At 40.6% G+C, this 13535-nt stretch overlaps 1 protein-coding gene across 1 annotated transcript in view; it reads right to left on the reverse strand.

Annotated features, from left to right (window-relative positions):
- Positions 1–5461: 5461 nt before the first annotated feature.
- The window catches only part of CHIC2 (cysteine rich hydrophobic domain 2), a 54152-nt gene continuing 46078 nt past the window's right edge, over positions 5462–13535 (reverse strand). The window contains exons 4-6 of the mRNA XM_068268489.1: positions 10541–10597; positions 10316–10375; positions 5462–6897 (exon numbers count right to left, since the gene is read on the reverse strand). Of these exons, the coding sequence (XP_068124590.1) occupies positions 6847–6897; positions 10316–10375; positions 10541–10597 (168 nt within the window). The 3' untranslated portion in view covers positions 5462–6846. The remainder of the gene's footprint in view (positions 6898–10315; positions 10376–10540; positions 10598–13535) is intronic.

Consider the following 13535-nt stretch of genomic DNA (forward strand, 5'->3'; position numbering starts at 1 on the left):
CCTTCCATTCATTCGCTAATAACTTTATCACTACTTATCACAATTTGACCTACACCTTGTTTTTTTCACCACTAAAACTTAGGTTTTATTTGGGTGGTACATTTTGCGAAGAAATATTTTTTGTTATAAATGCATTTTAACAGGATTAATAAGAAAAAATGAAAAAAAATTCATTATTTCTCAGTTTTCGGCCATTATAGCTTTAAAATAATCCACGCTACCATAATTAAAACCTATGTATTTTATTTGCCCGTTTGTCTCGGTTATGGCACCATTTAAATTTTGTCCCTATCACAATGTATGGCGCCAATATTTTATTTGGAAATAAAGGTGCATTTTTTTCCATTTTGCGTCCATCACTATTTACAAGCTTATAATTTAAAAAAATGTTCGTAGTATACCCCCTTCACATGTATATTTAAAAAGTTCAGACCCTTAGGTAACTATGTCTTTTTAATTGTAATTTTTTTTTCCATTAAAAATGTTATTTGGGTAATATTTTGTTGTGGGAAATAAAGTTAATTTTTAATGTTATTGTATGTGTAAATTGTTGTGTAAAAGATATGTAGATGTAGTTTTATTATTTTTGAGGTTTTATTTTCTCCTTGTGCATCTTGCTAAGCGGAAGCACAAGGGGGACGCGGAAGATTTTACGCGCAGAAAGACTGAAGCCTCTTGTAAGAGTGCTTCGGTTTTTCTGCTGGGGACACGGATTGGTGATCGGGAACCATGTTCACGTTCACTGATCCCAGGGCTACCGGGGGACAGCACAGAGGCACTAGGGCGTGCCCACGATCACACGCGGGAGCGCGCCGAAGCACGGCACCACAGCAGAGCAGTCACCCGGACGTGAGCGAGCTTCACGTCCGGACGGCAGAAATGGTTAAGCTTGATCGAAATGCACAGTGCTCAATATGGAGAGATTTGCATGCAATAATCCCACAACAGCTTGCACAGGAAGCATAGGTCTCACCAGTTAATGCAGGTACAGTACTGATCGTGTGCTCTTCTTTCCACATTTCTGTGCAGCCTGGGTGATACTGTAGCACTGCAGCCATGCACAAGCAAGTCACAGATGACAAGCAATTTCCTTCAGTAATAAGGCAGCAGCTTACACAGGAAGCATAGCTCACACCTGCTGGTGCTTTTGAAATAATTCACGCAAGCCAAGAGTAGTGTGCAGATAGCGAGCAAGACAGCCCATTCAGACTACGGCTCATGGGTCTTCGAATGACGTATGATGCATGCCTCTGCCCACTTTCAACTATAGCCGGATACAGAATACAGCAGGGGCAAAAAAAAAAAAAAACCTAGGTCTCGTGTGATAATATTTCATGTCATCAACACAGGTCACAGAATCTGCTGGTCCTGCTACATGTATAGCTATTGATTGAAAAGTTGGGTCTGCTAATCCAGTGGTCATACCATCTTTATGATTGAACAGTAAGAGTCAGAGTGAGTGTGTGTGTGTGTGTGTGTAGTTTATCTTCAGGTATATAAATGCCCATGCATCAGACAATGTATAGGCAGATCAACCAAGAGACGGATGTCTCTCTCATCGGAGAGAGATCTGTTGCCTGCCCATATGGGTTGCCGCGGTAAACCGGTATAGACAGCTGGCATCCAATCACCACATGTACTACTACTTCCTGTTCCTGCATTCCATCCATTGTAACAGCACAGGGGGCGCTGTTACAGAGATGTAACGCAGGAACAGGAAGTAGTAGTACACGTGCGATGGATCATGGCAATAGATTTGTTTACTCCCGCCGCTGCGTCCCCCCTCCCCTCCACCTGGCTACCTATACTGGGGGCACTTATTCCTGGCTACCTATGCTGGGGGCACCTATTCCTGGCTACCTATACTGGGGGCACCTATACCTACCTAGCTATAATGAAGGCACCTATACCTGGCTACCATAAGGGGTGAGTGAGTGGAGCTCTGTAAAAAACAGCCTCGGAGATTTGGACGCAGCCAGAACCATATAACCATAGGCTGTAATAGGAATTAAGGGTATAGCGGCGCTCTGTCAGTAACTTGGGTGCCGTCAAAAGATAAAAACACTAATTTGGGCGCCAGCGGTAGCTGGAAGCCAAATTACATCTTTCCCCACTATCCACGTGCACCTAGAGGGGAAATAGTATTTAATGCCACCAGGACTTTTGCAGGAGCAGGGTAAGCCGTTTTACACCTTTACTCTGTGCCTAACTCTCCCGGCAGCTTAAACATATGTATGCTGAGGGAGTGGAGCACATCTGGCTACCATACTGGGGTGGGGCCTATTATTTATTGTAAAGGGGATGCCCGGGTCCAAATAATTGTGTAACAACGTATACAGTCATACCGTGGTATTTTTTGAGACGGTTATCATACCAGGAATATTTATACCGTTGCAACCCTACATACACCCCAGGCAGATTCCTGATCGATTTCAACACAAAATCTCTGGGGAATTGGCCTTGTGACACCACATCTGCCGCCCCCCTGTGCTGCCCTCCCCATGTAAATTGTGCTCCCCGGTGGCCGGTGCAGTATACTTGTCCATGTCCACGCTGGCTCCCACATCCTTGCCTGCATATCATTGGGGCGCGTGACATCACACACTTGCCCGCTTTACGCTGGCAACCACGTGGAGCGCATGTATAATCAAGTGGGGACGAAGTTTAGTTTGGCGGCTTTCCTTCCTACCCTCCAAATTTAGGGTGTATAGATGGTTTATCTGTGGAGATATCGTCTGCAGCATTATTGAATAGGAAATGTGGCAGCACAATCAGACAGCACTTTCTCACAATGCTGTGAAAAGAAACTCTGGCTCACAGACGATCCTCATGGGATGATGGGGAGGACGTCACTACCCAGAAAGGTAAGCCTTCTGGGAAGAGACCCAGAACATATGATTGGCCTGGGCACACTTGCACGCTTCTGTGCATTTTTCCGCATTGTGTATCACTGAAGTGTTGTTGAAAAATGCACAGAAGCGTGCAAGTGTGCTCAGGTCCTAACTCTTGTAAAGCTTGGTTTTGGTGATGGATCAATTTTAAAAAGGAACCTGAAGTGAGAGGGATATGAATGCTGCCAACATCATTCCCTTATAAAACAAGGCCAGATGTCTGTCATGCTGAAAGGCTTTGGTTGTTTTTGGGTCATATACCTGCAACAGGCATGCAGCAAGTGGAGTCAGACCAGAGGCAAAGCATCAGAACAGAAAGAAAGCAACTTACATTGCTTGTTGAATGAAGATGGCAGCCTCTGTATTTTTTCTCACCTTAGGTGTCCTTTAGCCCTTTTTTTCCACTAGATGCGAATCGCGGCCAATTTCAGATATGGAATTAAAGGCTATTGAAAACAGAAGGCTCAATCCGAATTGCAGGCAAACAAAATTAAAAATCATGTTTGCAGTTTTCCGCAGCATGCATCCCAATCCCCAAAGCTGTGCATGGCAAGGCAAGACGATACAGATGCAAATTCACATCAGTATGGGTGCCACGTCTGTTTCAGAAACCGATGCAGCAGCCCAGTGGAAATGTGCCCTCATTACTAATGAAAGGGAGTCTGAAGTGAGAATAAAAAACAGATACTCACCTAAGGAGTGGGAAAACTCTGGGTCATATAGAGCCTTCCCATTCTCCTCCTGGTCCCCGCGTTCCACAGCAGGCTGCCCCATTAGCAGGACTGCTCTCTTTCGGGTTGGGCTGGCTTTGGCAGGCTTCTGAAGCACTCCGTCTCCCGAAGACGGGCCACTCCGTACTGCGCACGCACAAGCCCCCTCTCTGGCGCAGTACAGAGCCGCCAGTCTTCGGGAGCCCAAGTGCTTCCGAAGACTGCAGAAGTCTCCCCCGGCAGGAGATTCAAACAAAGGGGTCTGTGGGGGAATGAGGACACCGGGAGGAGAACGGGAAGGCCCTATGAGACTCAAAGCCTTCTCCCTCCTTAGGCAAGTTTTTTTTTTTTTTTTTTTAAATCACTTCAGACTTGTTTTAAAGGGCTGGTTAAGACTTTGAGCACTTTCCTAAGCTCCAGTATTTGAAAAGTGCTTGCTAATGTAATGCTATGTGTGATTTAGAAAAAAAAAATTACACTGCTCAAGTAAAGTCCAAAAAGTGTGATTGGGACAGCACCCATGTATAGGAGATAATGTGCCCAGGCAGTCGGTCTTCCACACCACTGGAGCCGTCAAGTACAGGAACACAGGTTTTGCAGGCACCAATGTAGTAAATTATAGCTTCTTTATTGGTCACATCAGACAAGGCAGAGGGTACAACGACAGACCGCTGTTTTGAGCAACCAAGCTCTTTATCAAGTTGTTCAACACTGCATAAAAACCACATACAAATCATGTGCTTATATAAGGTCTAAAAACCAATCAAAGTGCAGCACTGGTATCATCCAATCACCGGACATTACGTCAACAGAGGACCTGATGGAAGACTTAGATGTATCAGAAAAAACCTCCCCTTTTATCAGAAAAAGTCCTATTAGACATTGTATATCTCAAGTGCTTACTCCAAAAAATACACACTCTGCATAGCGCTAACAGCACCTTACCATACAGTTGAAACACCGCCAGGTTCAATACAGCTATAAGAGATAAATTGTGTAAAAATAGAGTCAGCCAATCCACGCGAGGCACCCTCAAAGGGGCCTCCCACATATGGCCAACCATATGGACAGGGTGGATAGACTTAGCCCCACCCTCCTGAAGTGCCGCCGACCAAATGGTCGCAAACTCATGACGCGTGGTCATGACGTATGCGGAACTAAGTACGCATAATACGCCATGACGTATGCGGAAGAAAGAAAGACGCCCGCTAAGCGCATGTAAACAAACATGCGGCGTCTATACGTACTAAGTGGGCGCGTCCTACGTTACACAAAACACTAGGAACCACGCCCACCAGGGGGGGGGTGTTTGAGGAGCGCTAAGCCCCCCCCCCCCCCCCCCCCCCCCCCGCTAGGCACAGTTTTTTCTGATTGGATGATACCAGTGCTGCACTTTGATTGGTTTTATTACATAAATAAGCACATGATTTGTATGTGGTTTTTATGCAGTGTTGAACAACTTGATAAAGAGCTTGGTTGCTCGAAACAGCGGTCTGTCGTTGTACCCTCTGCCTTGTCTGATGTGACCAATAAAGAAGCTATAATTTACTGCTCAAGTAAGAACTCATTACTTTAGCAAGCGCTTTTCAAACCACTGGTGCTTAGCGTAACCAAGCCATAAAAAATAAAATTGACCAGCTGTAAACTAACTACCACGTATAACCTAGCAACATTCTTTCTAAGCACACAAGGACATACAGTAATTTTTTTTTTGGCAAACAAAATAAGAAAACTGTACTGCACATGTGTCATTTTTCAGAAAAACTGTGTAAAAAAACAAAAAGTAATATAAATAACACCTTCTGACTAAAGAAACGCATGTATATAGAGCAGGAATAAAACACAAACTTGCCCATCAGGTACAATTTTCCCATTTTAATAATGTACAAATAGGATGACAAAACATAACTAGGCCAAGCATCTTACAGCAACAACAAATGGACATAAGGGTGTTCATACACCTGATTTTCCTTAATTAAAACTCAGTGCACACCTCTTGCCAGCATTGGTTATGCACAGATTAAAAAACAAAATAATAAAAAATGGAGCAAGTATGGTTATACTGTATAATAGATTAGCAAATCATTCCTTTTTTTTCTATGCAATAAAATTACATGTGTTAGTACTGGCTATATATCCTTTAATAGTGAAAATAATTTGTATCACGCTCTTAAATTTTATAAAATAAACTGATAACCAAAATTTGACTACATATGAAAAACAAAAAGAGGGGAAATAAAAAGTAGTTTTCATAATTTTTGTATACACCTGTAGGTTTCAGGAATTCAATGTATGATACCCTATAAAGAGCAAAAGTAGTGTAATCTTATAGTGGTAAACTTTTCATCTGTAAAGCTTTAAATAGAGCATCTGCATTTAAAATGCTACATATAATATACCACAGTTTTATAACTAGTCTGAGAATAGATCATACATAAGAGGACACCATGGTAAACTAATTGTGATACAAGTTTATATTTAAAAATATTAAATTATTAGGATTGTGTATTTGGTTTCTTGTGCCACAATAAACATTTATGGTTTTAGTAGCGTCCGTTCCTACAGTCTTTTCTAGCAATGTGAACTAAAATATATGGACGTGACTATATATTAAATGTTTGTGCATCACGTATGTGAAATGCAAGCCAACTAGTGGATGATGGTGAAAACAAGAATATACTATTGAAGAAAAAAACATATTCCAAATTTGTGCCTGTAAACAAATCTGTAATCTAAAAGGTTGCTCAACGTTGAACTGGGACTACGGTGTGATGGTAGCACAAATATATGGTATGGAGCTCCAGCAAAATGCAGCATGCACTTTTTTTCATCTCCAGGAAGAATAAACGTTGGCTCTAATGTCCAGCACCTCCTTCTCAGAACCAGCTGACAAGGACCATCCTCTTGGGCAAACGCAAACTCCTAATGGTGCAAGTTACATCTTGGTTCCCAAAACAGCGATACACCAGGAACAACAAAACCGCTCTACTTTTGAGGAAACAGAAGTATCGTGAGCAAAAATAAAAATGATTTCATGAATAAAATTCATATTTTATGAAGCAGGAGTAGTTTGTGAACTCTGTTAAATTAAAAAAATATCCACTAGACTATGTCACCAATGGGAAAGAACCAAGCAAGGCACCATTGGAAATACAGGTATGTGAATAAGTCCTTACAGGGGATAAACAAAGAAAAAAATAACACGAAGGTAAAAAAAAGAAAAATGTATGAAGGAAAATAGACTACTAATCCGGTCGAAAAATTGGTGTCTTTGGTAAAAATTCTATCAAGATGACCTGTAAAAAGAAGATAAAAACATTAATCAACTTTTGAGCTTCCTGTCTTATTAATCATATCAGTAGTAGAGGAAAAGTGACATTTATTGCCCACTTAAACTCCTGAGAAGCAATGGAACACAATTTCAAGAAAATCCCAGAGAAAAAAGAAAAAGGTCAAATGAAACAACTACAAAGTAAACTCCATTCAGCTCAGAGTCCATGAGATGATTCTACACAGCGGGTGTTTCAGAGCAATAAACAACAACACCCACAAGGTATGAAAAGAGCCATACAAACATATGGTTGAGAGGTCACTAAATCTGTTAAAGTAAGCACCAGCTAATTATTAACTGACAATCTAAGTGATAAAGTTCAGGATGCTTGTAGCACAAAACTAAGAGACCAATCCCCTTTGATAGCACCATACACAATGAAAGTATGCCTTCCTGCTAACCGATTGCCTTTTAAGAACTAATTAATGACTGTGTCAGTGGTCTTTTGTATAATGTTCCTAATGAATATTTATTCTCTTCAGAGGTAAATTAATTATAATTAGCCCCTAGAATACTCCTCCATGCTGAAGATTCAGAAATTTAGACTTGATAATTGCATAAGTTTAACTCACCCCAAAGTAAACAAGAGTAGTGAGGACCCAGAATCTCTATCTTAACTGATGCAGTTTAAGAAAACTCTTCATGTAAATGATCAATATGAGATCCAAACCCAAATCTGTAACTAACATATTACATACTGGGCATCTTGGCTACTAGCATTCTGAGACCACTGCATAAAGTTTGTATGTTGTCACCATGTTTGCATGTATTTACTCCTACAATCCAAAAATATACTGAAAGGCTGACTGACTTTGCACACAACAATTAGACTGTGGTATGAATAGTTTGTTGTTCATTAAAAAAAATAAAAATAAATAGGCCATTAACCACTTCAGGATTCTGCATACACATAAGTACGCCCCTGACTCCTGAAGCGGTTTCCATACGAGCGGCCGTTCCATGTCAGTTCACGGAGGGTGTCTCCGTGAACACCCTGCGAGCCTCCGATCGCGGCTCGCAGGGTAAATGTAAACACGCTGTTTACATACATACGGCGCTGCTGCGCAGCAGCGCCATAAAGGAGATCGGCGATCCCCGGCCTCTGAGTGGCCGGGGATCGCAGGCATTTGATAGGCTGAAGCCTATCTGAGGCGGCGCAGGACGGATTTCCGTCCTGCGCAGCCCATAATGAAGAGGGGAGGGAGGGGAGGCAGAGGGAGGAATAGCACTGCGGAGGGGGGCTTTGAGGAGCCCCCCCCGCTAGGCACAGCAGTGTGGCGGCGATCAGACCGCCCCAGCAGTGGGGAAAAAAGGGGGGGGGGGGTGGAGTCTGATCGCCAAACCACCCGAAATCCGGAAGAGGTTAAAATAAAAAAAAATGATAAAGCATGTGTAACACTTGTTTTAGTTAATTTAGTAAAATGTGAAGGAAATCATGAGCGAGTACAATATATAGCCTTGAATGTTTATTTGATTTAGTGAAGAAAAAAAACTGACTAATACTGATAGTATTTGATTAGTTATCACACAGGCGTGGCCTAGCCGTACATGCGCAGTACACAGTGACTGAAGGCTTTATCCCTAAATTACAATTCTCAAACTCTCAGGCACTCATGAAATACCATAAAACCCATTATCTTCAAATACAAAAAAAGTGTTGGGCAATACATGTTCACCTCATGGCGCAGTGCAGCCCTGGAAATTCACAAACGTGAATTTTATTGCGACAAACATGCAAAAGTGAGGACCTTTTTTTTATTTTATTTTTTTTTTTACACAATTTTGTGTTTTAAACTTTTATAAGACTCAAAATGTATACTAGACTATTGCTTGACACATTTTGCATAGTTACAGCAAAATTTTCATGAAATTTAATTGAACCACTTTCTGCACAAAAATCCAGGAGAAATTGAACATTCCGAAGGTTAGAAAATAAAACCGGTTTTCTGCAGTGTACCACACTGGTGGCATTGTGTGTGAGGGCACAATTACACACAAGTGATATGAGGTGTAGGACAACATTTTCCTTCAATGAACCAAATGAGGAGCAAATAATTCCAGTTTAATGCAGAATTAGATTTGAAAATGGACAGATCAAATTCCACCTTGCCTTCATTTGATTGATCCATTTTCAAGCTGCATATAAAATTTGCATAGTTCTGCATTCTCTTGAATTTACATCTCCCTGACCATCCTTCCAAAGGAACATTCAGAAACTGTGTTGGGCTCACAACCTTCTCAGCCAAACATATCTCAATGCCCATTTAAAAAAAAATAAATTTGTAGCATCCATGAAACAAATCAATAATGGCAGCCTACTTTGTGGAAAGAAATAGTGAATGGCTTCAAATATTCACCTCCATTAATTGCTATTAACCCTAGTAGGGTTTGGCTAAAGCTATGTACACACTTATGGTAAATAAAATAAATTATATATATTATAGATCTTGACATTTTCCAATTCCTACTGTTCTGCGGGAACGTCAAAGAAGTTCCTGCAGTGTGGTGGTGTTCATACATTTCCCCTCCCCTCTCCAAAAGGAGAACACGCTGCTCAGCTCAAGAAGCAAACAGCATGTATGTACTGTGATTATTCCTAGACTGCCACCCAAAATAATCTCTAGTTATTTCAAGCAACAAATTTTGCTAAGGCTTTAAGTGAACCTGAGGCGAGTTATATGGAAGCTGCCATATTTGTTTCCTTTTAAGCAATACCAGTTGCCTGGCTGTCCTGCTGATCCTCTGCCTCTAATACTCTCTTTACTCTACTTTGACTAAACAGAAGGGGGAAAAAAAACTACACTCCCCAGAGGATGAAAAAAAAAAAACTAAACATTGAATTAAAGTGCCACAAAAAAAGATAAATATATATAAAAAAATCATAAGTAGCTATGTTTTAATCAGTTGCGTAGTTGAATTGTTTTTAATTTCAGAATGAAGGATAAAAAAAAAAAAAAACACACACACACACGGCAAATACCGTCTTTATGTTCCTGATGAATTCAGGAAAATAAACTTTGATAAGGCCATTTAGAATAATGCTAATCGGGTTTCAGACTTGCTGTGCAGCCAAAGATGTGCTTATCTTTCATAAAGAATACTAGATTTCACACCCCATCAATGTACGCCTGGGCTATTTTATTCTCCCAATTAATTTATTATTTTTGTCCATGGCTCAGTTAAGACTTGTTTTCAAGTCCTTCATAACTTTATAAATCAGCCTTGCCCGGGAGTCTACACAGTGGTGAACCGTAAAAAATCCTTCCACTCGGGTGATTAACTCTTGACACCTTTACTGATTAATAATCGGGCAAAGAATAAGATCAGAGACAAAATAAATGATCATTTAATAGAGAGACTCACAAAACAGCCCTTTAACTTACATATTCCATCATGTTATTGGTTTCACATTTCCTTTTGCTTAGTCTCCAGTGCAAGCACAGCTGGAAGAGAAGGATAGTAAAGAAGGAAAAATGAGCTCCATTTTACTGCGGCACACACATTAGCCATTTATCCACCTTTCATATTTTTTGCCTAACAAAAGCATCTGTTTCCATACTGTGCAATTCAGACTTCAACACTGCGAAGCTGCTCCCTGCGGTACTCACCTTGTGGTATAACCTATTGTTTTCCCATTCCAATAACTTCTCAATCGATCTTCGTGTCTGCAAGACAAATGGGGAGAATTTTACCCTTCAGTGGCTTAAGAAAAAAAACATTTACTTTGCAGCTGTTTTGTGGATGAGAAGGTTCAAACTACAGGACAGCGACTGAGACTGGGGTGGTCTGCAACACTATCAAAGGGGGCTAGTGGTTAAACAGTAACTCATACAGCAATAGATTTATCCACAGGAAAACATCCACAATTAACAAACAACTTAGTGTAACTTAATGGGTCATAAATGACCCTAGTTAAGCAGCTACTGGCAACAAGATTATAGACAACTAATAACGAATATACCTTTCAAACAGCACTGTCAATTAACGTATAGCTAATAACATTTTATATTGGCTATACACTTTAAACTATACGGATTGATGATGTTAGAGTAAATATTTATTTTACTAGCATGCTTTCCTGTACAGAAGTTCTGAACGGACTGATTTTTTTTTTTTACTCCTCGTGTCTGTGCGCAAAAATATTTGTATCTGAGCTAATCAATGTCACTTGTTAAGTATGTGCATATTTAGTTTGCAGAGAGGTGGAGTTAAGCAGTGTGATGACTGGTGCACACCAAGAGCGCTTCTGAGCACTTTTTAAATCGCCAGCGCTTTGATAAGTGCTTGGCTAATGTTACTCTAAGAGGGTGTTCCCACAGCAGCGTTGTGATTTTTTCAAAATCGCAAATGAATAAGCAAAAAAGCTCAATCATATTCAAAAATCGCTCTATAAATGACAAATCGCTAGCGATTGCTACTGCGATTGTGGTGTGAATTAGGCCCGATTTAGCAGTACAAATCCATCTGTACCCGAACAGAAATACTTGTCATAACTAGCCTTTTATATTCAATTTCTCATGCATCAACGTCCATCATCAATATGTAAAAACAAAAAAAACAAAAAACAAAAAAAAAAAAAAAAACACCTCAAAAAACTCACTAGCTCCTGTAGGTATACTATATTTCAAGTGAAAAAATTGCCAAACATGAAATGCTAAATACCTGGCCTATAAACAATGCATTGTATTTCCCCATATTGGTCATAAAATTTCACAGAATATGCTACTCATGTCTGGGCACCCTCATTGTGATATGGACATCGATTTTAACACTACAGCTAATCATACACAGACGTTACTCTGTAATAAATTTGAACACAACAACTAAGCCCTTGTGTGTAGGTAGAATAAGTGTAGTATATCTATTTTGTACACTGCACATACAGTACTTAAAACCTCTAAAAAATAAAAACCAACCACCTCAATCATCTTTCCTTGTATAAAAATAGTATATGTGTACAAAATCTGGTCTGCTAATTTGAAATCCGATTACAATTTCTTTTCTCAAAACATTTTTAGTTTACATGGATAATAATGAAAAATGATGTAGATTGCAATGAATTCTTTAAATTTCCAGTTGCACATAATCACGTTCTCATTTACAAGGAAAAACTCTGGTCACACTATATGTCGGCGATGGATTAAGGAGGTTGTTTTATTTTTGCTTATTTCTATTGTTAATAGTTAATGCGAACCTGTACTGAAAAAAGGGAACCTGGGGCGTACTTACATCGGGGAGGGGGAAGCCTCTGAATCTGATTGAGGCTTCCCCCGTCCTTCTCCGTCCCACGGTGGTCTCACTAGGCCTCTCCTGAGGCCACAGCCGACAAATTGTCAGAATGTGGTGCAGGCGCGCCTGCCATATTTACCTTCCTTAGCTCCAGCGCAGGCGCCGTAGCAGCTCTCTGCTTGGAATCAGGCAGAAAGTTCAGTCCCTAAGGTAACAGTTTATGTATTTTTTTCCCCTATACAAAAAAAAAAAAATATTTGAGTTCTATAGGAGAGTGTGGGAGGGAAAGAGTTAATTTTACATGGTAAGTGTTGGTATTTGTATTTAATAAAATGTATTTAGATATACTTTTACTATTTGGCCATGAGATGTCCTCACTCATTTCCGATTCACGTACGTAAGAAGTAATGCTTGGCACTGTAAGTCCATGTAACTCCAGGAAGATACAATGACGCAGGCATCTAATAGATGCCAGCTTTCATTAACATGGAGACTTAGATTAATGAATGGGAACTGCGTTCCCATTAATTTATCTCCCCACTAACGGACGGCGACAGGGCGGGCACATGCGGAAGCGAGCGGCAGCTGCCTGCTGCTGAAGACGTGTATTCAGGGCCCTGAGCGGTGAAGTTTTCCCAGGCCGTGATTATACTGCGCCTGGTGCAGAAAGTAGCTAAAGTTTAACATGACAATAGGGTGCAATAAAGAACTGGAGCAAGGAAACTGGCACTGAAGAGCTGAATGTACTTAGAACGTAGATTAGAGGAGACCATTTGGAAACATTAGTACATAGCTATACAAGTTAAATGGGTGTAAACTCAGAATTATTAGCACTTCACTTATCATCCCTAGCTACCTACAGGATGCCAGGCTATGCCACATCTGACTAATCTTCACTCTCCTGCATTCCATCCCTAGATCTCTGCTCTTCTTCTGAAAATCATAACCAGGACACTTGTGCACCATTTACAGGGGTTCCTTCTCATGTGCATCACCGCCAAATTATATCTTTTCTTTAGATGTCAGGTCTTTTCCGGTTTGCCTCCAATACCATGTGTATCTGTAGTTGTTAAGTTGGGTTCACAGTGGTCAGTTGCATAACGCACGCATTATGAGTGCGAACTGCAATGGAGACTGGACACAGACTTTAATAAAAAGCCTGCATGCAGCGAGTTAGAATAATGCCATCTTTAACAACGCAGTACTGTGAACAGGTCCACAAAATTATATGGGCAGTGAGCTGACGTGCAGAATTATTCTGCAATGCAACTGACCACTGTGAACAGGACCTCCGTAATATGTAACCCAAACTACATGTAAATGAACAACTTTTATTAGGACGTCAGTGTTAAAGAGCCAATTCATTCCAAAGTT

The sequence above is a fragment of the Hyperolius riggenbachi genome, chromosome 1, assembly GCF_040937935.1.
Source record: "Hyperolius riggenbachi isolate aHypRig1 chromosome 1, aHypRig1.pri, whole genome shotgun sequence".
Taxonomy (NCBI): Eukaryota; Metazoa; Chordata; class Amphibia; order Anura; family Hyperoliidae; genus Hyperolius; species Hyperolius riggenbachi.